This window comes from Hemiscyllium ocellatum, chromosome 42 (assembly GCF_020745735.1).
Source record: "Hemiscyllium ocellatum isolate sHemOce1 chromosome 42, sHemOce1.pat.X.cur, whole genome shotgun sequence".
Classification (NCBI taxonomy): Eukaryota; Metazoa; Chordata; class Chondrichthyes; order Orectolobiformes; family Hemiscylliidae; genus Hemiscyllium; species Hemiscyllium ocellatum.
In genome coordinates this window covers 30,762,697-30,786,483 of record NC_083442.1, presented here as the reverse complement: position 1 = coordinate 30,786,483, position 23,787 = coordinate 30,762,697, and the positions used below count along the sequence as shown (strand labels likewise).

At 42.1% G+C, this 23,787-nt stretch overlaps 2 protein-coding genes across 3 annotated transcripts in view; one reads left to right on the top strand and one right to left on the bottom strand.

Annotated features, from left to right (window-relative positions):
- Window positions 1–6,119, top strand: part of LOC132834729 (tetraspanin-3-like) — a 45,973-nt gene extending 39,854 nt beyond the window's left edge. Inside the window, exon 7 of the mRNA XM_060853693.1 lies at window positions 5,487–6,119. Coding sequence (XP_060709676.1) covers window positions 5,487–5,579 — 93 coding nt within the window. The 3' untranslated portion in view covers window positions 5,580–6,119. The remainder of the gene's footprint in view (window positions 1–5,486) is intronic.
- An 11,558-nt stretch (window positions 6,120–17,677) lies between these two features.
- LOC132834760 (proline-serine-threonine phosphatase-interacting protein 1-like) overlaps window positions 17,678–23,787 on the bottom strand; it is a 114,377-nt gene continuing 108,267 nt past the window's right edge. For both annotated transcript variants that reach the window (XM_060853745.1, XM_060853746.1), the window contains 3 exons: window positions 22,630–22,706; window positions 20,272–20,354; window positions 17,678–18,101 (listed from right to left, as the gene is read on the bottom strand). In XM_060853745.1, the coding sequence (XP_060709728.1) occupies window positions 17,970–18,101; window positions 20,272–20,354; window positions 22,630–22,706 (292 nt within the window). In that variant the 3' untranslated portion in view covers window positions 17,678–17,969. The remainder of the gene's footprint in view (window positions 18,102–20,271; window positions 20,355–22,629; window positions 22,707–23,787) is intronic.

Here is a 23,787-nt window from a genome sequence, read left to right as displayed (position 1 = left end):
CTCTCTCTGGTGGCTTTGTAGTTTTTCATCACCCTCCCCCCACCAATCTCTAATGCTTTTGTTTTCCCCTCTCATAGAGGAATCTCCTTTTGATTTACAGATTTTTCCAAATGCTGATGAGGGAAAAAAACTGCATCAATAGTGCCTTGCCATGTCCAAAAGGGATCTTAATGCACCTCACAAACAATAACTTTTAAATTTCATTGTCATTGATTTACATGTAGCAAATTCCAGGATACAATGATTAGGTAATTTATTATAGCATGAGTTGAAGCAGGGATGTTGATTTATTTGCTCCTTGAATAGGTTCCTGGGATCTTAAGGTAGGTCATTTGGTCTTATCTAATTAGGTGGCTCTATTTGTTATGTTGCTCAAAAGCTTGATTTTGTTTTTGGAACTCTGGCAGTTTCCCTGAAACTGAACGGGGAGACCTGTGATAAACAGGCTTCCCATGTTTATTGCGGTATGGCGGTTGATCTGATTTGCATGCATTTCTGTTCCAATGGTGAATACTGCACAACTTGCAGTGCGCACATACAAAACTAAAATACTGTGGTGCTGGCAATGTGAAATATTTCCAACAATTCTGGAAATACTTAAGTCATGCAGCATCTGTAGAGGGAAGCAGATCTAACCTATCGGGTTCTGATTCTGGATTATCAACCTGGAACATTAATGCTTTCTCTCTATGGAATCAGCCAGACTCGATCGATTATGTCAAGCATTTTTTATCTTCATTGCACTCGGTATGTACAGGTTATCCGTGCAACAATCATGTGAGCATCAAATATAGTAGTTTTGTGTAACATTGAGAGAATGCTGACACCCTGAAAACCTCGGTAGATTGTGCAGTACCCCTGCCAGTGAAGTCATTCCATCCTGTGTGCTCATATTTATTTGTGCTCATTTGGACGCTGCCTTTTTTAAATCAGTCAAGTGTTTCTCAATGTGCATGCACAGAGCTTCCGGCATGTGCAATGTGACCCTGTTGGGTTGAGAGACATAATGTGGTGGTGCCGGTGTTGGACTGCAATGGACAAAGTAAAAAACTTAACACCAGGTTGTAGTCAAACAGGTTTATTTGGAATTACAAGCTTTTGGAGCATTGCTCCTTTGTCAGGTAGCTAGTGGGGCAAGATTATAGGACGCAGAATTTATAGTAAAAGATCAAAGCATCATACAACTGATGCGATGTATTGAACAAACCTAGATTGCTGTTAAGTCTTTAATCACTTAAAATGGGGATGCAGATTGGTAGAGTTGTGTGGTGCTCGAAAAACAAAGCAGGTCAGGCAGCACCTGAGGAGCAGGGGAATAGTCAGCCATGAATTTACACACCGGGTCTTCCAACCTGGCCTAGCTGGCCGAGATCTGGCCTAGCTTCGTAGTTTGTGTATTGACTTTGTTCCCTATCAAGACAGGAGAAGATGACTTGTGATGCAGCATAAAATTGCACACTTAAGAATAATCTCTCACTGCTCTAGGTGACGCTACAGTTGGTTTACCTAATCTGTTTTACTTGGAACTCAGTTGTAATATGTGTATTGAACTAGTGCAGTTAATGTTAGGCTGCAAAGTGCTGGACCTATTTACAAAAATAGATGGTGGTTTGAGGAGCTATTTGAGATTTAGTCAGCTGGCAGAATTAATAGAATAACTTTCTAATTTGTGTCCAAATGTGGAAAGGAGTTTTATTTAAGTGCTATTTATGAGTGGTACTTTGTGAACTGAAATGTATTCAATCATTTACTCATTTAATGTGAAAATGGAGATAAAACTTTACAATAAAATCTCAATGCCTATATGGCAAATGCTCTGACCTTAGAAGTATTTCAATGGAAGCTGATATGAAAAACCTTGAAGTTTTATAATACATCTTATGCAGCACCAACAATGGGAAATAAGTTGTTATTTATCCCATATTGCCATTTGATTAGCTATGCCTTTTTTTTTTGTATTTGTCCTTTTCTCCAGATATTTTCATGCCAATACTTGACAAATTAATATCTGAATTGTCTCCTTCGGATTTCCTCTCCCAAGTTTGCTTTTTACTGACTAATTTTGACTTCCTTTGTGTGCCAACACCACATGGACAGCAATAATTCAAGAAGTTCACATTTCATAACCTTGAGGTCAATGAGAGATGGGGCAGTAATGCTCGCACAGCTAGTACCAGTACTTTCTCTGTTTCGTTTTTGATGTGTGGACCTCCAAGTTCTCCAAAACTAGAAGTTAGTGCATCGCCATTCCAATCTGTGTGCAGAACCTCTGTGACCATACGATGTAAGATCAGAAGTAGGCTATTTGGTCCATTGAGTATGCTCTGTCATTCGATCGTGGCTAATGTGTTTCTCAAGCCTTTTCCCTGTAACTCTTGATCCACTTTCCAATCAGGAACCTATCTGTTTTAAATACATTCAGTGGCTTGGCCTCCACAGCACTTTGTGGTAATGAGTTCCACAGATTAACCAGTCTGTTTTGCAAAACTTATTTTTTGACAGGTTGTGGCAAATGCATTTAGAATGAGTGGTTAAACCAGATTGTGAAAACATTATAAAATGGAGCAACGGTTATCCTTGTTGTTTAGACTTGTCTTAACCTGCAGTTCCATTTTGTAGTTATTATTTGTGTGGTTTCCTATAATAGAAAAGATATGCTTCACTAATTCACACTTGCCCCACACAAGTTGAAATTGCAGTCAAAAACTGAGTTTTCGAAAATAAACCGGTCCCATCCCATGTTGTAAAGGCCTATTTGTACGCCAAATGATATTTTATTTTATAAATGTTTTTCAAGCTGTAACTTTTTAAATCCTTTCATGTGTAATTTTTTCTTTGAATTACTGAAGAGATGAGCTATGACTGCCATTTTGATGGAAATTGCTTTTACATTAATAAAATGTAAAATCATGGTTGGTTAGTGATTACAAGGCAAGATTGAAAGGTTTTTGTGTTACTTTTGTCAGCTGCCTGAGTAAAGTGAAATCAGGTTGACTGCTATGTGAAGTTACCTATTTGATTAGTCTTTATCCACCCCCAGTATTTGAATAGAGTTTCAATTTTGCATGGATTGTGTTCTGGCTATCAGAAGCTGCTACTCCATAAAGATGCTAACTGTTGATGTGGTAATGTGCTTGATGCACGATCCTACAGTCAGGTTAACGTGGCATTTTCGGGAAATGAAGGTTTCTGAAACATCTAATTCATTTCATTTAATAGTCTTCATTTAGCTAACCCTTAGTTCTGATTGTAGTGCAGACATGAAAGAATGTTTATATACGCTGAGTGGTTTTAGTGGTGTAAATTCCTGGAATATTTATGTATGTACTGCGTGAAGCCTGTAATTGAATGCAAAGGTTTCATGTCCTCCCAATAAGTTAGGAAGATTTCAAACAATTCAGAATCCAGACTTGGGGGCTCAGACTTGAGCGTTCTAAGCCAAATTGTTGTGTGCCTTTTAGGACACTGTTTCATACGGGTACAAACTGAGCTGTGGTATTATGTCATCCCCACAAAGCTCAGTTGAAATTCCTCATTCTGAACTGCACTAACCCCTGAGCATACTGATGATTTGGAGGTGGATAATATGGTTGTTGTTTGAAATGTGGAGAGGGGGTTTAAATACTGTGATCAAAGGTCTTTCAGTTCCAGGCTACCCCTGCAAATCTGGATGATTCTACATGTTGGCTTTACATGAATAGGTTGCAAAGTGTGATGCTGGAAAAACACAGCAGGCTAGGCAGCATCCGAGGGGCAGGAGAATCAATGTTTCGGGCATAAGCCCTTCTTCAGAAACGTCGATTCTCCTGTTTCTCGGATGCTGCCTGGCCTGCTGTGTTTTTCCAGCACCACACTTCAACTCTGGTCTCCAGCATCTGCAGTCCTCACTTTCTCCTTTTACATGAATAAGTTCAACCATGATACAAACTCCATCTGTTGGATGTCTTTTCTTAATGAAACCTCCTTGATCTTCTCTGCAACATGTTGATGTTGCTAATTTATGGGTGCAGGTCATAGATGCTGGACATCCACCCCCTCCCTACTAATTTTTATGCTGTTTGTTCTCCTCACTTGCAATCTCTCCTTTTTCTTTTTACTTTCACTGTCCCCTGCCCAAAGACAAAATTTGAAGCCAAAGACAAAACATGATTGGGATTTGATTTTAGTAAAATCTCATTTAGCAGTCTAGGCTCTAAGCTATGGCGTTTAACCCTCAGAAGCTTGCCCTCTTGGTACACTCACCTCCATTTCAAGAAAGTCTTTAAAAGAACCTGCCATATCCTGTGCATGATGCCAAGTTCTGTTAATGTCCTTGAGGCATCTTTGACAGTTTTCCTATAAGTAAAGGTGCTATACAAATCTGTACCATAGATTTTTGAAGCAAAACTTTAAGCTAACCTTGTATTGCATTATATTTGGCGCCAATATTCTTAATTGTGTAGATATTTTAATCAACCTGGTAAGATTTTTAATGACCCACAGGAACAGGTGGTACCTGAACATGGATGGGGTCTGTATAGTTGAGAAAAGCCTGGCATTGCAAATTTTGTGATCAAAAACAGGAGATTAAGTTGAATAGCCTTTCCATAACTTTCTCCCTTTTACCAGATGGGAGTGAAAGTAAAGAATGTACAAATGCTATGGTTTTATTGGCCATCGTTCAGTTCAGTGCATAATGGACCCGGTTGTGTATTCTAGCCAGCATTGTTTATTATATCCTGCTGGTGAACACTCCCCTGTGTGAAGTTTATAATTTATTTAACTCTTGGAAGCCCTGTCCTATTGCATTATGTTTATTGATAACGAGCTCTCCAGCCTGTGTGCAATGTTACAGAAAATCCAGGGAAATGCAACTTTTTCATGCTCAAAAATTTGACTTTCCTCTGCAATGCTGCCATCTGTATTTGAAACAAAATTGGTCTTTTCCATTTTCTAACATCCCCATGTTGGATAGGTAATAGATTACTGCACCTTTTAGATAATGTCAACCCAGTCCCTAAAACAGTGTTCTTAGGCACAAGAAACATTCTGGCCTATACATAGCATTTCTTTGGGAAAACCAGATCACTGCAATGTTCTAAAAGACATGTTTAGGATGGATTGGAAAATTTTACATTTGTCTGATCATGGTCACATCAAGAAATGGGCATAAAGGTAGACACATGTTTTTGATTTGACTCTAGAGCTGATTAGATGCTTCAATGGCAGACTTTGGTTGAATTACGTTGGGCCAAATGTCTGTCCTTGCCTGTTACTTACGGTCTTATTTGGTCAGATAGTGGAATTGAGCTGTGTAACTGTCCTTGCAATTTTATACACTATTCTTTTGTGGGAAGGTATTGTACGCGCATATAAGCAGGAGGCCACTGTAATGGAAAGCAAAATAAACTGATTATAAAGTTTGTTTTTGAATGAACATTAGCAGAAGGTGCCTTTTGCTTTTTTTATGTCTTGCACCAGTAATATTTACTGTTTTTTCTTCCTAGTTGCTGGGCATGCTGTGTGCCTTCGTTGTGCTGTGCAGGCGGAGTGGCGATCTTGCCTACGAGCCCCTTATTCCTGGAGGGACCTATGCATAAGCTGTTGCCTGGGTGTTCTGTTCTCCCCTTCTCACCCCTCCCAAATCCCCTCAATCAGCCTGCCATTTCCATCATTGGAAAGCTCAGACTGGGTTTCTGGCATTGAAGTGGTTCTTTTGTATATATCAAGTAAATCTAAAGCACATTTCACAGTCCAAGCTGCTGGGTTTAGTTCGCACAAAAGTGCACACTCAATGGGTGCACCGAGAGACCCTGTATAACTAGTAGAGATTAAACTGTACAAAAATGACTACTAAAACTGTAGCAATCAAGGAAACTGTAATCGCTAACTGATCATTTTGAAACTGATCTTCCAAGATTTAAGCATTAACTTTATTGTCCTTAGCCTATCAACTGAATTTTGTTTTAGTTTGACTGTGTACTATCAAAATATTTTACATTGTATAGTATTTTTTCCAGTTTGTCTGTGTAGTGAGTTATAATGAGAAGTTTTATGTTGTCCCTTGAAATAATGCAGCCTTTTAGCAAGGATCGGGTATGTGAACTGAATTAATGAAAATAAAGATTGTTGAAACCAAAGTTGTTGTTGTATTCTTTGTTGGTTTAAGTGTGATTTAGGTGAACAAACACAGTACTTATAAAATTGTTCTGCACCAAGTCAGGTAGTTCACATGAACCTATTTGTTTCATGTTTTCTAATGTCTGCTGATCTTGGGATATTTTAGTACAGCTCTTCGACTCATTGGGAATGAGAAGTATAACAATTAAATTGTTCACAATCACTTGGATGTGATCATCTTGAACAAGTATCACCATAAAACTATCTCATCATTTGTTAGTGTTATTTGTATGATATGCAAGAATCATTCCTTTCTGAAACTAAAAGAGAAAACTTGTGGGGGTGATTATAACTTGGACAACTTGAAAATTCTTTTGAAGGGATAGCTGTCACCAATCCCTAATTCTGCTACAACTGAATTATTTTGACAGGCCATTTCAGACAGCAGTTGAGTCAACCACATTGCTGTGTGTGCAATCACATGGAAGGGCCAGGTAAGATTGACAAATTCCTTCCATGAGTGAATCTGATTTTTTTTTTTGGATAATCGATGGGTTTTGTAGTTACAATTGCTAGTTTTCAATTCCTGTTTTTAATCAAACGAACCAGTTGCCATAGTAGGATTAGTTCCAGACCATTAGCCTGGGCCTCTGAATTAGTAATCCAGTGACATTACCACAACACCCCTATCTTTTTACAAACCCATTTTGTGCCTGTTATCTATATTTGCAGTGAAAAGAGCACTGCATTCATGGTAGACAATATAGCATGCATAGGGTTCATGCAGAAGGTAGTTAACCTGGGACTGTGAACTATCTAGAATATTACTGCTGCAAATGTGTTGCTGGTCAAAGCACAGCAGGCCAGGCAGCATCTCAGGAATAGAGAATTCGACAAGTCCAACCCCAGAAACATGGGTACGAAATCTAAGCTGATACAACCTGGGGAATTCCATTCTTTGCAAAGTGCCTTTTTGGATGCGACAAATAAACCAATAAAAATGTTCTGTGGCATGATTTAAAGAACAGGGGAGTTACCTTGAATGCCTAGCCATCAAAGGATCCAACTAGCCACTTAATGTCCTTCCTAATGAAGGGCTTATGCCCGAAACGTCGAATTTCCTATTCCTTGGATGCTGCCTAACCTGCTGTGCTTTAACCAGCAACACATTTTCAGCTAATGTCCTTTTAGCCTTGAGTGGAGACACATTTAGCTGTCATACGTCCTGTGCTACCAATAGTGATTAGGAAGCAAAAATAATTTTTGCTTCATACTGTACTCTGTTTAGTAAAGAGCTTTGGGGTAGTCTCAAGGTACATTTATAGATCTTCAGCCAAAGATATTGAGAAAACAGTCAAAACAAAAATGGTAAATCTCTAAACTAGTTACAAGTAAATTTTAAATCTGCAAGATGAGCTTGGAACTACAATGTACTTTGAAGCCATTTGGTTTTCTCATCTTGTAACCAAATATAAATGTGTAAAATATTTCATTGGCTGTAAAGCACTTTGGAATATTCCAAGATGGTAATGTTACATAAGTATAGTCTTTAATTTTATCTCTAGCTAGTGCCTGTCTCAACCAGACAACAGGGAGTGTGTTCTACTTAGCTCTGGTATTCCTGATATATTTACACAAGGTGTTGGCATGGTCTAATTGAATTTCCAGGAACTGTCATGGCACAAGTGATTTTTAAAAATTATTTATCAACCATAGTTCTTAACAATGAATAGTGTTTAGTATAGCTGATGCAGTTTAAGCCTGAAGCAAGATAATATTCAGTTGTCCAATCTTGCAGGTATTTAAGGATTGTGGCAAAAATTCTCTTATTCCACAGTAGTTAATCAAATATTAGTTTCCCCCCCGCCACCCCCCCACAAGCCCCCATCCACTTAACCCTTATCATAGATTTTGAGGCTGCCGTTATTTACAATCCTAACCACTACCTGAATTTTTTAAGCAAATGTAGAGCCAGCTTGAGGAACAGTTAAGTGGCCATCCTATACTGAGTTAATTGAGCTCCATAGGATAAACAGTACAGGAGCTTCAATGTGGGTCCTCGAGTAATGATGGTATGGTGAGGAGAGTGGGAGTAGGGGAAGGATGACTGGTGATAGGTGAGGGTGGGGGGAGTGTGGGTGTGGAGGAAAGGAGCAGGATGGTGGCTCATTCAGGGACAACACAGACTTGCTTCCAACCTTGGGTGGCCATCTTTGTGAAGTTTGCACATTTCTCCCAGTGTGTATAGGTTTCCATCAGGTGCTTCAGTTTCCTCCCACAGTCCAAAGATGTGCAGGTTAGATGAATTGATCATGCTAAGTTGTCCATCATGTCTAAGGAATGTGCAGGCTCAGTGAATTGGCCATGGGAAACGCAGGGTTACAGCGATTTAGGGTAGGGTAGGAGGTTGGGTTTGGATGGGATGTTCCTCCGAGTCCCTGCAGACTGGCTCAACACATTCTGTCTGCACTGTAGGAATTCTAAGAAAAATGCCCTTGTTTGTATTTGACATGTGTAAAAGGGTATCACGCAAGTTGGTTGTGCTCTGCTGCCAGCAATCTTTACTCAAATAATCTGTCACTAAACTGCTGGAGGTCTTCTGGTGCAGTCATCAACCTGCCTGGCAGTGTTATCAATCCTCAAGTCCTTCTAATACACCAATGGCAGGTGGTAAGAGTTGGGTGCATTCCTGGTCAGGCATGCATGGACTTTGGTCATCACTGTCCCTAACTCTGGACCACAGCACAACAATAGAACCATATGATACCATACTAACTCTGCAGCCTGGATGACCAGAGGCAGGTGGGAAGAGGTTCTGCTGAGCTCGGTTGCTCGGTGCCAACATCACTGGGTTCAATCTCTTTTCTGGCTGGCTTGAATTCAGGATCTGCATCCTTGCTGTACTCCACTGTAGTGGTGCTGCAGGCCTGCCCTACCTGCAGCAGAACACTGAAGCCGAAGCTGCTCGCACCACTGTGGTTTGAGTGCTAGACTGGTGCAATGCAATATAGCTCAGCTTCACAGGGTCATTGGCAGAAAAAGAGACTGAAGTAACAATCAGGAATTACAGCTTGTGCCATTGTTCATAACGCTTTTGTGTTTGGCGTCACAGTAAGAACTTTCAATAGACTCTGAGCTGCTTTGATGTTACCTGATCTACAAAACTGCTCTTTGTACGAGGCATCTATTGTTTTACTGCAGGGCAGGCTTCAAGTTTTATTGTGAGGATAGTATTCCTAATGGACTTGCATTCTCATGGGCTGACAAATTACCAACATGAGAACTGTTAACTTGTTTTATTGCTGTGGGGGGCATTCTTACAATTGGGGCAGAGGACAGAGTGAATCAATGATATTTGCCTATCGTGCATAGACTCTGTACAGTCATGGAGATATCTTATAATGATCAAAGTATAACCCACAATCTCCACTAGTTTCTTCAAGCTTCAAATTTTAATGATCTTACCAGAAATGGAATAACTCTTTAAATTTATTCATCTACTTATTACCAATTACTTTTGAATGCACCACCTCTTCACTTCGAGGTTCACCTACTTTACCAAATAGACTCCTTCGTACCCCAATGACTACTGACCTTTGCCACCTTTAAATATAGGCCACTTGTTCCAACTGTATCCTTGTTCTTTCCTTACTTTGGTTCAACAGTTAGGACTCTTGCCTCCAGCGTCAGAAGATTGTAGGGTTCAAGATCCATTCTTGAGAACTGGAGCATAGAAATCTGGGATGATGTGTAAGAGCAGTAGTGGGGGAACGCTGCACTGCCTGAGGTGCTGAGTCTCCAATCAGCTGTTGAATTGAGGCCCTTTCTGGCCTTCATCAAAAACTGTCCCATGGAAGTTTGGAGAATAAGGAAATTTCTTGTGTCCTGATCAAACCTACCCCTCCATCAGCATCACAGAAAGCAACTAATCATTTGATAGTGAATTAGTCATTGGCAACAAAATACCCACATAGTCATAGAGATGTACAGCGTGGACCAGACCCTTCGGTCCAACCCGTCCATGCCGACCAGGGGTCGGGGAGTCCAGACTAGAGGGCATAGGTTTAGGGTGTGAGGGGAAAGATATAAAAGAGACCTAAGGGACAACTTTTTCGCGCAGAAGGTGTGGAATGAGCTGCCAGAGGATGTACCAACCTCCACCACAATTGCAACATTTAAGAAGCATTTGGATGGGTATATGAATAGGAATGGTTTAGAGGGATATGGGCTGGGTTCTCATCAATTTTTTTTTAAAATTGGGGATTAAAGCTGTCCCCTTCATCATTTTCTGCATTTGAACTGTGAGACTCAAGTATGTTTCAAAAAGTATTTAAATTTTAATAAATCTACCCAATACCACTGTTATTCAATATTTGGGCATTCTTATCAGAGCTGGCATTGAGTGTGGTGTGGCTTAATTCCAAAGTATTAGTTAAAAAGGAACTTAATGCTTCCAGCAAAGGGTAATCTATTAGTCCTCTGCTGCAAGATTTGGTTACCAGACAAATAGATTGATCTGCCTTTCAAAGAAGAGAGACAGAGGTCACCTTTTACAAAGAGTCTGGGAGGCTTATGTACATCGCTTATGAAACAGCTCTGCGCAGTGAAGGAAAAGGGAGAAAGTTACTGTTGATGCAGCCTTCTGCCATGAGTGAGCGTGGTGCATTTCATGGGAATGTCTGTTCCAAAGAGAATCCATGATAATTATTCTAATTAGGGCTGACCTTGAGGGCAGGATCATTGTCATCCTGTGACCCAGAAAGGCTAACGTTCAAGGATTTCCCAGGATGGAGTCTGACATCGACTTATTCATCGTCTTAAAGATGAATGTTTCTTCTAAAATAAAATTTAGAAACCATCATAAATTTGCAAAGAGGAAGCTGAATGAGGTTCGCTCGCAGAATCCATCTTAAAAATGTAGTTAGTGAAGTTTTGGTAAACTGTTGCAGTTTACAGATTTTAATCAAATTTTTGTTTGAAAAAATGTTTGCTTGCAATTTTCTCATTGTGATAGTAGTAATAACTTGTAGTTCAGCTCATTTGTAATTCAAATCCCAGCCATATGAAATTGAATTAAATAATTACAGCGATTGTTAGACAATTGCCAGTGTGTTGGCTGCTGAAGAAACTTGACTACTTCTCAAGATATAGGAGATTTTTTTTCCTCAGGAAAGTAGGTGCTGTCACCACAAGCTAATGTCAAACACAATTTTTCAGTCTCTCATTCAGTGACTTCTTCACTCCCAATGAATCCAAGTGAGCTATGTCAGTGTTTGAACCCTGTGCCAGCTTCCTCACGTCCTACTTGATTTAGCCCCTCCGAGTACCCTTCTAGTCTGTTCTCCCTCGGTGTTTATACCAATAATTACAGTTATGCTAGTCATCTCATCCACTTCCTGAAGTAGCAGGTTCCAAACTCTCATCAATCTGGGTGATCATTTTTCCAGAATTCCTAATTGGTTTTATTTGTGTTCTATAATTCTAAATTTTGGCGCCTCCTGTAAGTGGAAACGTCTATGTAAATGCAAGAGAGGGATTTAATCTCCAGTCACGTCTCAGCCTTTCTCTTCTCGAGAATAGAGAGCCAGCAAGTTCAATGTTTATTGATTGGTGTAACCTTTTGATTCTGACATCTCCCTGTGGTTTTTTTTCCTACCTCCAGCACTTTAAAGGGAGAAACTGCAGCGATGGGTGAACAGGAAACAAGAAGTGATGTCATTCCAACTCCCATGGCTGCCAAGAATAGGGCAGCATGGTAGCACAGTGGTTAGCATCACTGCCTTACAGCACTCGGGACCCGGGTTAGTGTCCACCCTTGGGTGACGTGTCTGTGTGGAGTTTGCATCTTCGCCCTGTGTCTCTGTGGATTTCCTCCAGATATTCCAGTTTGCTTTGTCCATCAAAGTTCTGCAGATTAAGGTGTATTGACCAAGCTAAATTGCCCACCGTATCCACGAATCTCCAGGCTAGGTGGATTACCCAGAGGAAATGTAGAGATACAGGGATAGGGTGGATCTGGTGGGATGCTCTGTAGAGTTGGTGTGGACTTAATGGGCTGAGTAGCCTGCTTCCAGACTTTGAGGCTCTATAGTTTTAACTTGGCTCTATGTCACCACCTGTAGGTGGACCTTGTCACTACAATCCCTTCATAAGTCTATACCAATACAGTATTTTGCTGAAGCTTGTTTCAAGGGTTTGTTCCTATAGCCTCTCAAAGAGGCCACACTGCAGCCCATCTACCCCCATTTCCCTCTTTTCCATTTTGTATTAATCATCTTACTTGGGGACATGGCAGATAACTTTGTAAACCTTAGCTACGCTTACTACTTTCTGTACCCCTCCCTCACTGAGAAGGGTATGATCAACTGAACTGCAGTTAGGGAAATGATAAAAAAGGGGCCTTGTATTACCTTGTTACGTTATGGTGAGTTCCAAAATGAAAACAGATTAGAATTGCAGCTTACTTGAGCCGTGTAGTTAATAAACTCCACAACTTTTTAAACATACACTATCTCCTCAGTCAATTGATGGAGAGAATCACTGGACAAAACCAGTGTTAAAATCCTCACAGGAGGCCAGTCATCTCCCCCTGCTGAGGCCAGAGATAACTATCCAATTTGTCCCACCCTTTATCTTCAGGAAGATATCTTCACATTGGAGGCAGTCCTGCAAAGGTTCACTAGGTTGACCCTGAGTATGAAGACTGTCTTAGAGATTAGGCCTGTACTCATTGGAGTTTAGAGTAGTGAGGTTTAAAATACAGGGTTGATGCAAAAATGCTTATTCCCCTGATCAGATCGTCCAGGACCAGAGGGCATCATCTCTGAGCAACGGGTCACCCATTTAAATGAGATGAGGAATTTCTACACTCAAATGAATGTGTAGACTGGAGAGGGTTATAGAGGCTAAATTAAGTATTTGTGACTGGCTAGTTTTTAATCAGCAAGGGAATCCAGGATATTGGATAAATGACGGGAAAATAGATTATCCAAATCAGCCATGATTCCAATTAATGACAGTGCAGGCTGAATGGGCTGAATGGCCTATTTCTGTTTCATCTTTATGGTCTCCCCTGTTCCTTGCCTTTAACATTTATCCAGTTCCCTTTTGAAAGTTACTAATGAATCTGCTCCTTTTAGGAGACATTTAACAGACATGTGAACAGATGAGGAATAGAGGGCTATAAACCAAGTGCAGCCCATGCAGGATTAGTTTAGAATGACATCATGGGTTGACACAGACATGGTGAGCAGAGGGGCCAGTTCCTGTCCTGTACTGTTCTATACTGACTTTTTTCCAACTGTACATTCCAAATGCAAAAGTATTTTTATTCTCTCCCACCCCCACCTATTGCACTGAAAGTTTTAAGCTTCCTTGAGGTAAATGATTGACTTTGCCACACTATTGCTGTGTTCAAAGTAATATTTTAATGAATGAATTCCTTTTTATTCCCCCCTGCAGCGTTCCATAGTTAGTGATAGGAATAATATTTTAAAAACATGTGAGTCCTGCCCTGCATTGGTATTTGTGAATGTTAAGCTATGTGCTCTCTGTGGTTAAATCATGTGTGGCCACAAGGTTTCTATTTGGGTGTTTGAACCCCCTACTCATGGCATTCCATTGAAGTGATAATACTGTGCAAAGCTATGACAGCACATACACTTTCTACCCTGATTACATTTCCACGTCAGTGGAGAAATATGTGGGGCAAGGTTTCTTGTGTACAGCAAGTTAAAAGGAAACTTACTGTCAAACCTCTATCCTGTGAGAGTTGGCAGACTGACCTTTAACCACTATAGCCCACATACTGATCCCAGACTATTTAAACTGGGATATTTGTTTTGGGTGGGGGGGAGGGGAGGGGAGTTGTAGAACTGGCCCAGAGTGCAGGGCTGACCTTACCCTTAGTCCTGAGCAGTGGCCCATCCGTAAGTGAACGAGAAACTATCTGAGGCATCATCTCTTTTCTCTCTCTCTCCCTCCACCATGCTCCTATCATCTTTCTCTGCTCCCTACCCACACATTATCTGTGTCTCTCACTGTCCTTGCCAAGGGCAGACTATCTTTACAGTGAGAATTAGATACACCCATCTCATTTAAAAGCAACATGTTGCAGATACTGGAGAGCTGAAATTAAAGCAAAAAAAATTTTCAGAAACTCAGCAGATTTGGTAGCAACTGTGGAGAGCATGAGTTAACTTTTCAAATTGGGGTGGCATGGTGCCTCTGAGTCAGCGACCTGGGTTCGATTCCAGCCTCGGGCACCTGTCTGTGTGGACTTTGCACGTTCTGGGTCTGTTCCAGTTTCCTCCCACAATCCAAAGATGTGCAGGTTAGGTGAACTGGCTATGCAAAATTGTCCATAGTGTTCAGGGATGTGTGGGTTAGGTGCATTCATCAGGGTAAGTGTAGGATAATAGGGGAGGGGAAGGAGTCTGCATAGCTTGCTCTTCAGAGGGTCGGTGTGGACTTGTTGGGCTGAAGGGCCTGTTCCCACACTGTAGGGATTCTATGATTATAATTAAATCCAATATGACTTTAACTGAAACTGAAGTGAAAGGAGCTGAAAAATGATTGCTTTAATGATGTTTTATAGAGAGAACAGAGCTGCTCTGGAACAGATGGTGGGTGTCCAGAGAAAAGGGGATTAGTATTTAACACTGCTGCCTCAGCACCAGGGACCCAGGTTCCATTCCACTGTGTGTGGAGTAAGAATTTTTTCCCTGTGTCTGTAGGGGTTTCTGCCCACAGTTCAAAGATGTGCAGGTTAGGTGGAGCGGCCATGCTAAATTGCCCATTGTGTCCAGGGATGTGCAGATAAGCAAACAAGGTGGATTAGTCATGGGTAATGCAGGGTTACAGGAATAGGACAGGGAGTGGCTCTAGGTGGTGTGCTATTTGTAGACTTAGTATGGACCCACTGGGCTGAATAGCCTGCTTCCACCCTATAGGACAACAGCAGTGGTAAAGGAGTGATGGAGAGGTCATGTGTCTAAGTGAGAAAATGGGTCTGCTTTGCACAGTCCAAAGTGGATTGGCCATGCTAAATAGTCTGTGGTGTCAACAGGCTGTGCAGACTAGGTGGAGGGAAGGAACGGCTGTCCTTACATGTAACCTACATGTGACTCCAGACCCACATCAATGTGGTTGACTCTTAGCAGCCCACAACACCCTCATCCTGTGAGTGAACAATTCTTTTTAAAAAGAAGAGGTCACAGAGTTTCTAGCACCCTCTACCGTTAGAAGGACAGAAATCAGCCAATGCATATTTTAAAAATTATTCATGGCAAAAGTTCATTTGTAAACTTTATTTAGAATACTGTGGGTCACAAAAGTCAACACATTTGAAAAAGCCACAATTCACACCAATAAGCGTCGTGGCTATATATTAGTTTAAGTTCTTCATTATTTACATGGCTAATACTTAAAGTCTTTAGTAGTCTACCATGTGGACAATCCTCTGACACATAAACATTGACTATATATTATACACATAGGATATATAAAACTATATGCACCTTTCTATACATGATACTGTATCGGTCACCTGACATGTACAAAGTAAAGGTGTCCAGGTTTCAATGTATTTAGTTTGATAATCACATCCATAGTAATGTTTACGCTCATTTGATGAATACAAGTCTTTCTCTAATTTTAGAACATGCAGGTGAGTTGGGAAAAGACTCATTGCATTGCACCACACCACCAAATGACAAAAGCTTGCAAGTACACCAGGACAGTCAGCTGTTTACAGTTTTCGGCTTATGTCTCCATAAGCAATTTCATTGTTAAGTGTAACGAGAAATTTGTAACAGCCAGATGACCCCAAAAAATATTGCATAAATACAAAAACTGGAGATCAGGAAGTGCTCTTAGGGTTGGGTTATTTTAAACCAGCTGCTCCAAATCAATTAAAAACAAAAAAAACTTATCTAAAACTGGTCATTTCACTGTTTAAAAAGGATACTAGCATAGTTCAAGCATAGAAACAGACAACACTAGAAATATGCAGCAGTGTCTCCCAGCTACAGCTGGCATACTACAGAGATAAAAAGACCTTGAGGGTCACTGCATCCAAGGGTGGTGGGTAGGAGAAATGTAAACTTGCAGAGGCACAGGGGAATGGGACTGACTGGGTTACTCAGCGCTCCGACACAGCGTGAATAGGCCAAAATGGTCTCCCATGTACCATTATGACTCAGTTACACAGTTATTCAGAAATCCCTTCTGGAGATGCCTCGAGGACTGAATGGGGCTTGACGTGATGCCTCCTGTGCTCGATCAGTTCAAAGCAAAGCCACAAATAACGACCACTCAAGTGAGCTGCCTCCAGCAAAGAGTTGATGCTTTCAGGGAAGGTGGAGACAAGATTGGAAGGGTACAAGATGTACAGTAAAGTCACACAGAGTCTGCTCTGAGGTTTTCCTCAGCAACTGGGTATATTGGGTCATAGTCAGGGGTCCTGGGCCTAATGTTACCATTTGCAAGGACCAGGGCAGTGAAGAGTGCAACACCACCAGCTGCAAGCCTCTCTCTGAACCACATACATCCTCACTTGGAACTGTAACACCATTCTTTCGTTGTCGCTGGGGCAAAATCCTGCAACTCCCTGTCTAACAGCACAGTGGCTGTCTGTATTCCCATATGGATGGCAGTAATTAAAAGGCATTAGCTCAGCATTTTGTTCTCCATGGTAATCAGGGATGGACATTAAATGCTGGCCCAGCCAGCTACACCCCCGTCCCATAGACAAAATGTTTAAAAGCTCAACAAGATAGAGTAGGAAATCTGCTGGAGTGAGTTTGGGGAGTGAAGGATGTAAATTAGTAGGCAGAGGAATAAACAGTAAAATCACCATAGTCCAAGTCTCTGTAGAGGGCAACTGCTGTTGGTGATTTAACCGGAGGGTCACGCCATCTTACATGAGGGAGGCATTTGAGAAGAGGAATCCTTCATGGTAATCTCAGCTGCTGCAGGAATGGAGCCCACACTGTTAGCATCAGAAATCTAGCAAACTTGAGGTAACCAACCACTATAACTAATAAGATACTCCTACCAAAGTTAAAGCTAGTAATGAACTAAGTCTGGCATTGGCCTTTAAATGACTGAGAATTTATATTAAATTCAACACTGAATTCTCCACTTGCTTCAGGGGCAACATCAGCCCACAAGCACAATTGTTCCAAGTTGATAAGTTTAACCAACACAGTCCACAGGATGGTTTGCTGTTGTGGTAGAAACTGTAAGGGTTGAGAAACACTGCTGAACCAGAGAACAAGGAAGTTCTACACTGGGTTAGAAATGCTGAAAGCTACACTCCTCACTTTCACCAACACCACTCACTTGAACAGCACACTAAAGAAAGTAATTTGTCATCTCAAGGTGTGTGTGTGTGTGTGTGTGTGTGTGTGTGTGTGTGTGTGTGTGTGTGTGTGTGTGTGTGTATGAGAGAGAGAGAGAGAGAGAGAGAGAGAGAGAGAGAGAGAGAGAGAGAGAGAGAGTGTGGGGGGGGGGGGGGGGGGGGGCAGAGGTATAGTGCAATAATTGAATATTTTAAAATGAAATATTCACGCAGCAAGATGAGCAGAGTTTGAAATAGACTACCAAAGCATCATTTCACAAGTATTTTCCACAGGAACTGGCCAATCAGTGATGCAGGTGAAGGTCACGGGAGTGACGATCAAACATCACTTGAACATCAATCTACTTCAGAAAGCTGTGGATGTTCCCACCTAACTATGTCACACAGATTTTAAAAAGTGAAACAGCTTGCTGTGCTTCCCCAGCCACCTTCAGGGATTACTGTTCCTCTCGACCTGTTCCAAGGGACATGGAGCTGGACTGGCGTAGCTGGCTGGTCTCTGATGCTCTCAAGCTTTCTCCAGGTAGGTGCTTGGGACTAGACCACTCCTTCCATTGCGACTCGCTGTCCACCAGCCATCCTCGTTTTCAGCCGTGATCTGGATGATGTCATTGGCGGTTATATCTAGCTCATCGCTGTTCTAACGGGGCAGAGAAAAGTGACATTAGCATCTTCCCTCATCTGACTGAGACCCCTATGGTAAAGAGAGAGTTGGGCACTTTCAGTCCTGTTACTGCCAAGCACCAAGCCACCCCGTAATTTTCTACTTGCTGGTAGTCTCACTGAAGAACGACCAGGGAATAGCAGTGAAGGGGTAAGTGGAAATGGAGCTCCCTTATAGAGGATTAGGCTGAGGACCACACTTGGGCAGGGAGAGACTTTAATCTCAGTTGTTATCTCTCTTTTTATTCACTCAAATGATCTGGGCTTCACTGGGAGGGCCAACATTTTATTGTCCATCCCTACTTATCCTTAAAGGTGATGAGGAGCCTCCTTCTCGAGTCACTTGTTAAAAAGCTAATTGGTATCAGTACTGGGGAGTACAACACTTGTCCCATGTACTGTGGGCAGACCCATTCATTCACAGGATCTGGGCACCATTGAGAAGGCTAGAATTTATCGCCCATCCCTAATTGCCCTGAAGGTGAAGATCACGATGTGGAGGTGCCAGTGCTGGACTGGGATGGACAAAGGCCAGAAGTCACATGGCACCAGGTTATAGTCCAACAGATGTGATTTTCAAATCACAAGCTTTCTGAATGCTGCTCCTCCATCAGTTTTAGTGACTTCACTTGATGAAGAAGCAGCGCTCCAAAAAGCTTGTGATTTCAAATCAACCTGTTAGCCTATAACCTGGTGTCATGTGACCTCTGACCTCGAAGGTGACCGCAAGCTTTCTTAAATATAATTGAGTCACACGCTAGGCCTGTTTGAGAGAGGAGTTAAGAGTTGACTGCTGTGGGTCTGAAGTCACGTAGAGGATAGACTGTGGAAGGACAGTCAATAATTTTCTTGCATGGCATTATTTAATAAGATGAGTTTTTACAATTCACAAGTTTACTGTCACTACTACAGATACGAACTTCTCCAACTCATATTTATTCTATTTAAATTTCCCTGGTAATACAGTGAGATTTAAACTTGTGTCGCTCAAGCATTAAATTAGGCCTCTGGATTGCTAGACCAGAAATATTGACACTGCCACCACACACATGAAGTGACCATTACAAACATGTTTGATGCTTACACTGGGGATTTGAAATGGGGCAAGTGTTTAACACCCCAGCATTGATACCAATTAAACTTTTCAACAAGTTTAAAAAAAGTATTTTATTCGTTCCAGTTTGTGGTTCAGTAGCTAGTCCATAGCAGAGAGGGCTCAGATTTAATTGTGATGTTACACCATTTCTTCATTGTTGTAAGTGGTAGCTGGCATCTCTACCTTTTTGTTGCAAAGAACGTGAATAACTCAATAGTCTGTGAAATGCAGGTGTGAGGACAGCAGAGAGTCCCAGTCCCACTTCCTGCAAAGCCACCAGGTAAATCTCCTGGGATTCAGCAAACCAGGACGAGTAGGCCTTGCCCTACACAATTGCCAACACCACCTTTTCAGGGCAGTGAGGATAGGCAATAAATACAGTCTCGCCAATTTTGTCCACACTAAATAGGGACTTTAAAAAGAAACAGCCTACTCCTTCAGAATGTAGGGAGGTGGGCAGCATAGTCATAACCCAGGCAAATGCTCTAGAGAAAGTGAGGACTGCAGATGCTGGAGATCAGAGCTTAAAAATGTGTTGCTGGAAAAGCGCAGCAGGCCAGGCAGCAAAGGAGCAGGAGAATCCTGAAGAAGGGCTTATGCCCGAAACGTTGATTCTCCTGCTCCTTTGATGCTGCCTGACCTGCTGCGCTTTTCTAGCAACACATTTTTAAGCTCAAATGCTCTAGAGATGTAAGTTCAAATCCCACTACAGAGAGTGACATTTAAATTCGATTTAATAAAGTCTATAACAAAGCTAGCCTCAGTAGTATGACTGACAACTAGCATGGAATTCTGTTTAAAAAGCCATCTGGTTTACCTGTCTCCTTTAGGGGAGGAAATCTGCCATTTTTACCTAGTCTGATCGAAGTGTGATTCCAGACCCACAGCAATGGGGTTGACTTTTAACTTACCTCTGAAATAGCTAAGTAAGACACAGAGTTTGAAAGGCAGTTTGGATAGACAACAAATGTTGACCTCGCCAGCAATACAAACACCCCATGAATGAATAACAAAGAAAAACTACATTTTTGCACAAACATTGCTTCCTTACCTGAGCAGTGTAATCGTAGAGTACTCTGTAGTTGTTTAGATTTTCATGTTGTGGAACAGCAACACTGGCGTACAAATCCTCTGCTGATGAACACAGAATGTCAACTGAATAAAACTGCAGTGACAGTAGCTTTTAATTGGGAGTGTTGTTGACAGCGATAAGTTAGAGATATCCCTCTGTTTGTTTTGAAGGTTTATACCAGGGAAGTTCTTGTGGTGAACTGGAGAATTATCACTTAAATCATTCTTCAAAAGCAGTTTCTAGGAGAGGGGATGTCCATGGGAAAGACTGGAGGCGGCTGGATTTTAATTCTACTACTCAACACCAAGCAACACTGCCATCTAGTGGTACAACTAAGCTATTAACTGGCAAACCCTACCCCGGAAAACACAAGAGGCAGTCTGGTCTGTATCTTCAAAATATTAACCTCCCTTTTCTCTTTACAGAGGTGAATGGGCCATTCAGTGACACAAACAGGATTGCCATTCCTCCTCTGTCCTTTTCACATCAGTAGCTTTGCCTGACTATGCCCTGTCTCAGTTCATCTCCTACTTAAAACCCGCACTCATGCCTTTGTTACATCTGGCCCTAACTATTCCAATGCACTCCCGGTTGCTTTCCCACATTGATGCTTAAGATTTTACCGCCCGTGTCTTCAATCACAGCAAATCCTTCTTGGTGACCTCCTCCAGCCCCACAACCTCAGGAGATTTCTGCGTTCCTCAGGCCTCCCTGTGCATCCCTAATTTTAATTGCTGTCGGTTGACAGGACCCAAAGATCTTGATTCCCTCCCTACACCTTCCAGTTCACTCACTCCATCAAGATACTGCTTTAAATCCAACCCTTTGACTGAGCTTTTGGTTATCTGCCTTAAGGTCACCTTAGATTAGATTACCAACAGTATGAAACAGGCCCTTTGGCCCAACAGCTCCATACCAACCCTCTGAAGAGTAACCCACCCTGACACATTCCCTTACTCTGACTAATGCACCCAATGCTATGTGACAATTTAGCACCAGTTCACCTGACCTGCACAACTTTGGGAGGAAACCCATGCAGACAGGGGGAGAATATGCAAACTCCACACAGACAGTCGCCCATGACGGGAATTGAACCCAGGTCCCTGGCGTTGTGAGGCTACCGTGCTAACCACTGAGCGACCATGCCACTCTAAGTGACACAATGAAGTGACCCAGATGCAGTGGATAAGATGAGCAATGGAGGTTGATGCTGGAGAAGAACTGGATGGAAACAAATTGAACAGCAGCAGTGGGCAAACCAAAAACAGAAACTACTGGAGAAACTCTGCAGCATCTGTGGGGAGAAAGCAGAGTTATCGTTTCAAATCCAGTGACTCTTCATCAGAGCAAGTGAGTGACTGGGATTTCCACTGAGTTCACCTTCACCCTCAGTCAGAAATGACATCAATGCCTAACCTGATCCAATCTGACAAATGATCATTGACCTGAAATGTTAACTCTTGGTACAGATGCTGCCTGACTTGCTGAGCTTAAGGACTGATGGTGTAACTTACAGCTGTATGGCACCGAAATAGACCCTCAATCCAACACTTCCATGCTGACCAGATATCCTAAATTAATCTAGTCCCATTTGCCAGCATATTTGCCGCATATCCCTGTAAACTCTTCCTATTCATGAACCTATCCTTTTAATTGGAACTGTACCAGCCTCTACCACCACCTCTGGCAGCTCACTCCATACATGCACCACCCTCTGGGTGAAAATGTTGGCCCTCAGGTCCTTTTTAATTTTTTTCCCCCTCTCACCTTAAACCTTTAGTTTTGGATTGGACTGCCCTGCCCCAAGAAAAAGACCTGTCTCTTTATCCTATCCATGCTCCTCATGATGTTATAAGCTTCTGTAAGGTCTCACCCCTCAGCCTCCAACACTCCAGTGAAAACAGCCCCAGCTTATTCAGCCTCTGCCGTTAGCTCAAACCCTCCAACCCTGGCAACATCCTTGTAACTCTTTTCTGAACCCTTTCAAAAGTTTCACAACTATAACATGGAAACCAGAATTGCACACTGTATTCCAGAAGTTGCCTAACCAGTGTCTTGCAACATAACCTCCCAACTCCTACACCCGATGTACTGACCAATAAAGATAACTTCAGGAGCAGGAGAGTTTGACCCCAGTGTTCAGGCCAAAATCTTTCCTTCAATCAGCCTCTGGAGTAAGTATCAGATTGTTTGTTATCACTTTTTATTGCTGTGTGGTGAATGGCGCATTGTTATTCCTACATGACAACAATGGCTATACTTCAACAAAAGTGTTTAGCTGGACAGCCAGATGAGCACAAATGGCACTATATAAATGCATATCTTCTGGTTTCTTACCTGGAGGTGGCGCAGTTGTATTGATTGAATTGCTGCTATTGGATTTGGATGTATGACCTGGTAACAGATGGGTAATCCTAAATAGCAAGAAAGAGAGAGTTCACGGTGTTTAATTAGCAACCTACAGCAACTCAGAACAATTACTCCAGGACTGTTTAGTTAACTTTAACTATACTCATTAGTTTATTTTTTATTCCTTCATTGGTATGTGTGCAGCTAGCTTGGTCAGTATTTATTACCCATCCCCAATTGCCCTAGAAACAGCGGGGTGAACAGCTGCAATCCATGTGCTATGTGTCATTAGGAAGGAAGTTTCAGGATTTTAAACCAGCAATCCTGATATATTTCCAAGTCAGGATGGTGAGTGGCTTAGGGTGGGGAACTTGTAGGGAATGGTGGACTCCCTGCTTCACGTGTTCATTGTTCTGGTCAGTTTTATCTTGAAAGGCATTTGAAAGATTCCTGTGCTCCAGGGGCTGGCTGGCATGGGGTGTTGATCTTAAATCATTATAAACATCCTAGCCACAGGTGGTCTGACACTTGCAGAGTCAACAATGGGTCTGTTTGGGCCAGCATAGGGAGGATAAATCTGTCTCTCTCAGTCTGGGTGCTTACACATTCCTGTAGGCAGGGCAATGAGCAAGAGATTGGGTGGGTGGGTGGTGGTTCGGGGGAGCTGGGGGTGGGGGGGGTGGGGGTGGGGGGGGGGGGGTAGCGGGTGATGTGGAGGAGGAAAGAGTGTGGAACCAAGGCCAGAATTTACCATTCCCGTCGAAATAAATCTGACTGGTTACACAGAGGGAGTTAGTGGTAATGTCACTGGGCTAGTCATTCACTGGCTAATGCTCTGGCTATTTAAATTCAATGAATAAAATGTGGAATAGAAAACTAGCCTCAGCGATGTGAACCATGAAGCTATTATCCATTGGTGGAAGAACCCATCTGGTTCACTCAGGCGACTGACTGTGGGGAGTTTGCACAATCTCCCCGTATCTGCGTGGGTTTCCTCCGGGTGCTCCGGTTTCCTCCCACAGTCCAAAAATGTGCAGGTTAGGCGAATTGGCCATGCTAAATTGCCCATAGTGTTAGGTGCAGGGGAATGGGTCTGGGTGGGTTGCGCTTTGGCAGGTCGGTGTGGACTTGTTGGGCCGAGGGGCC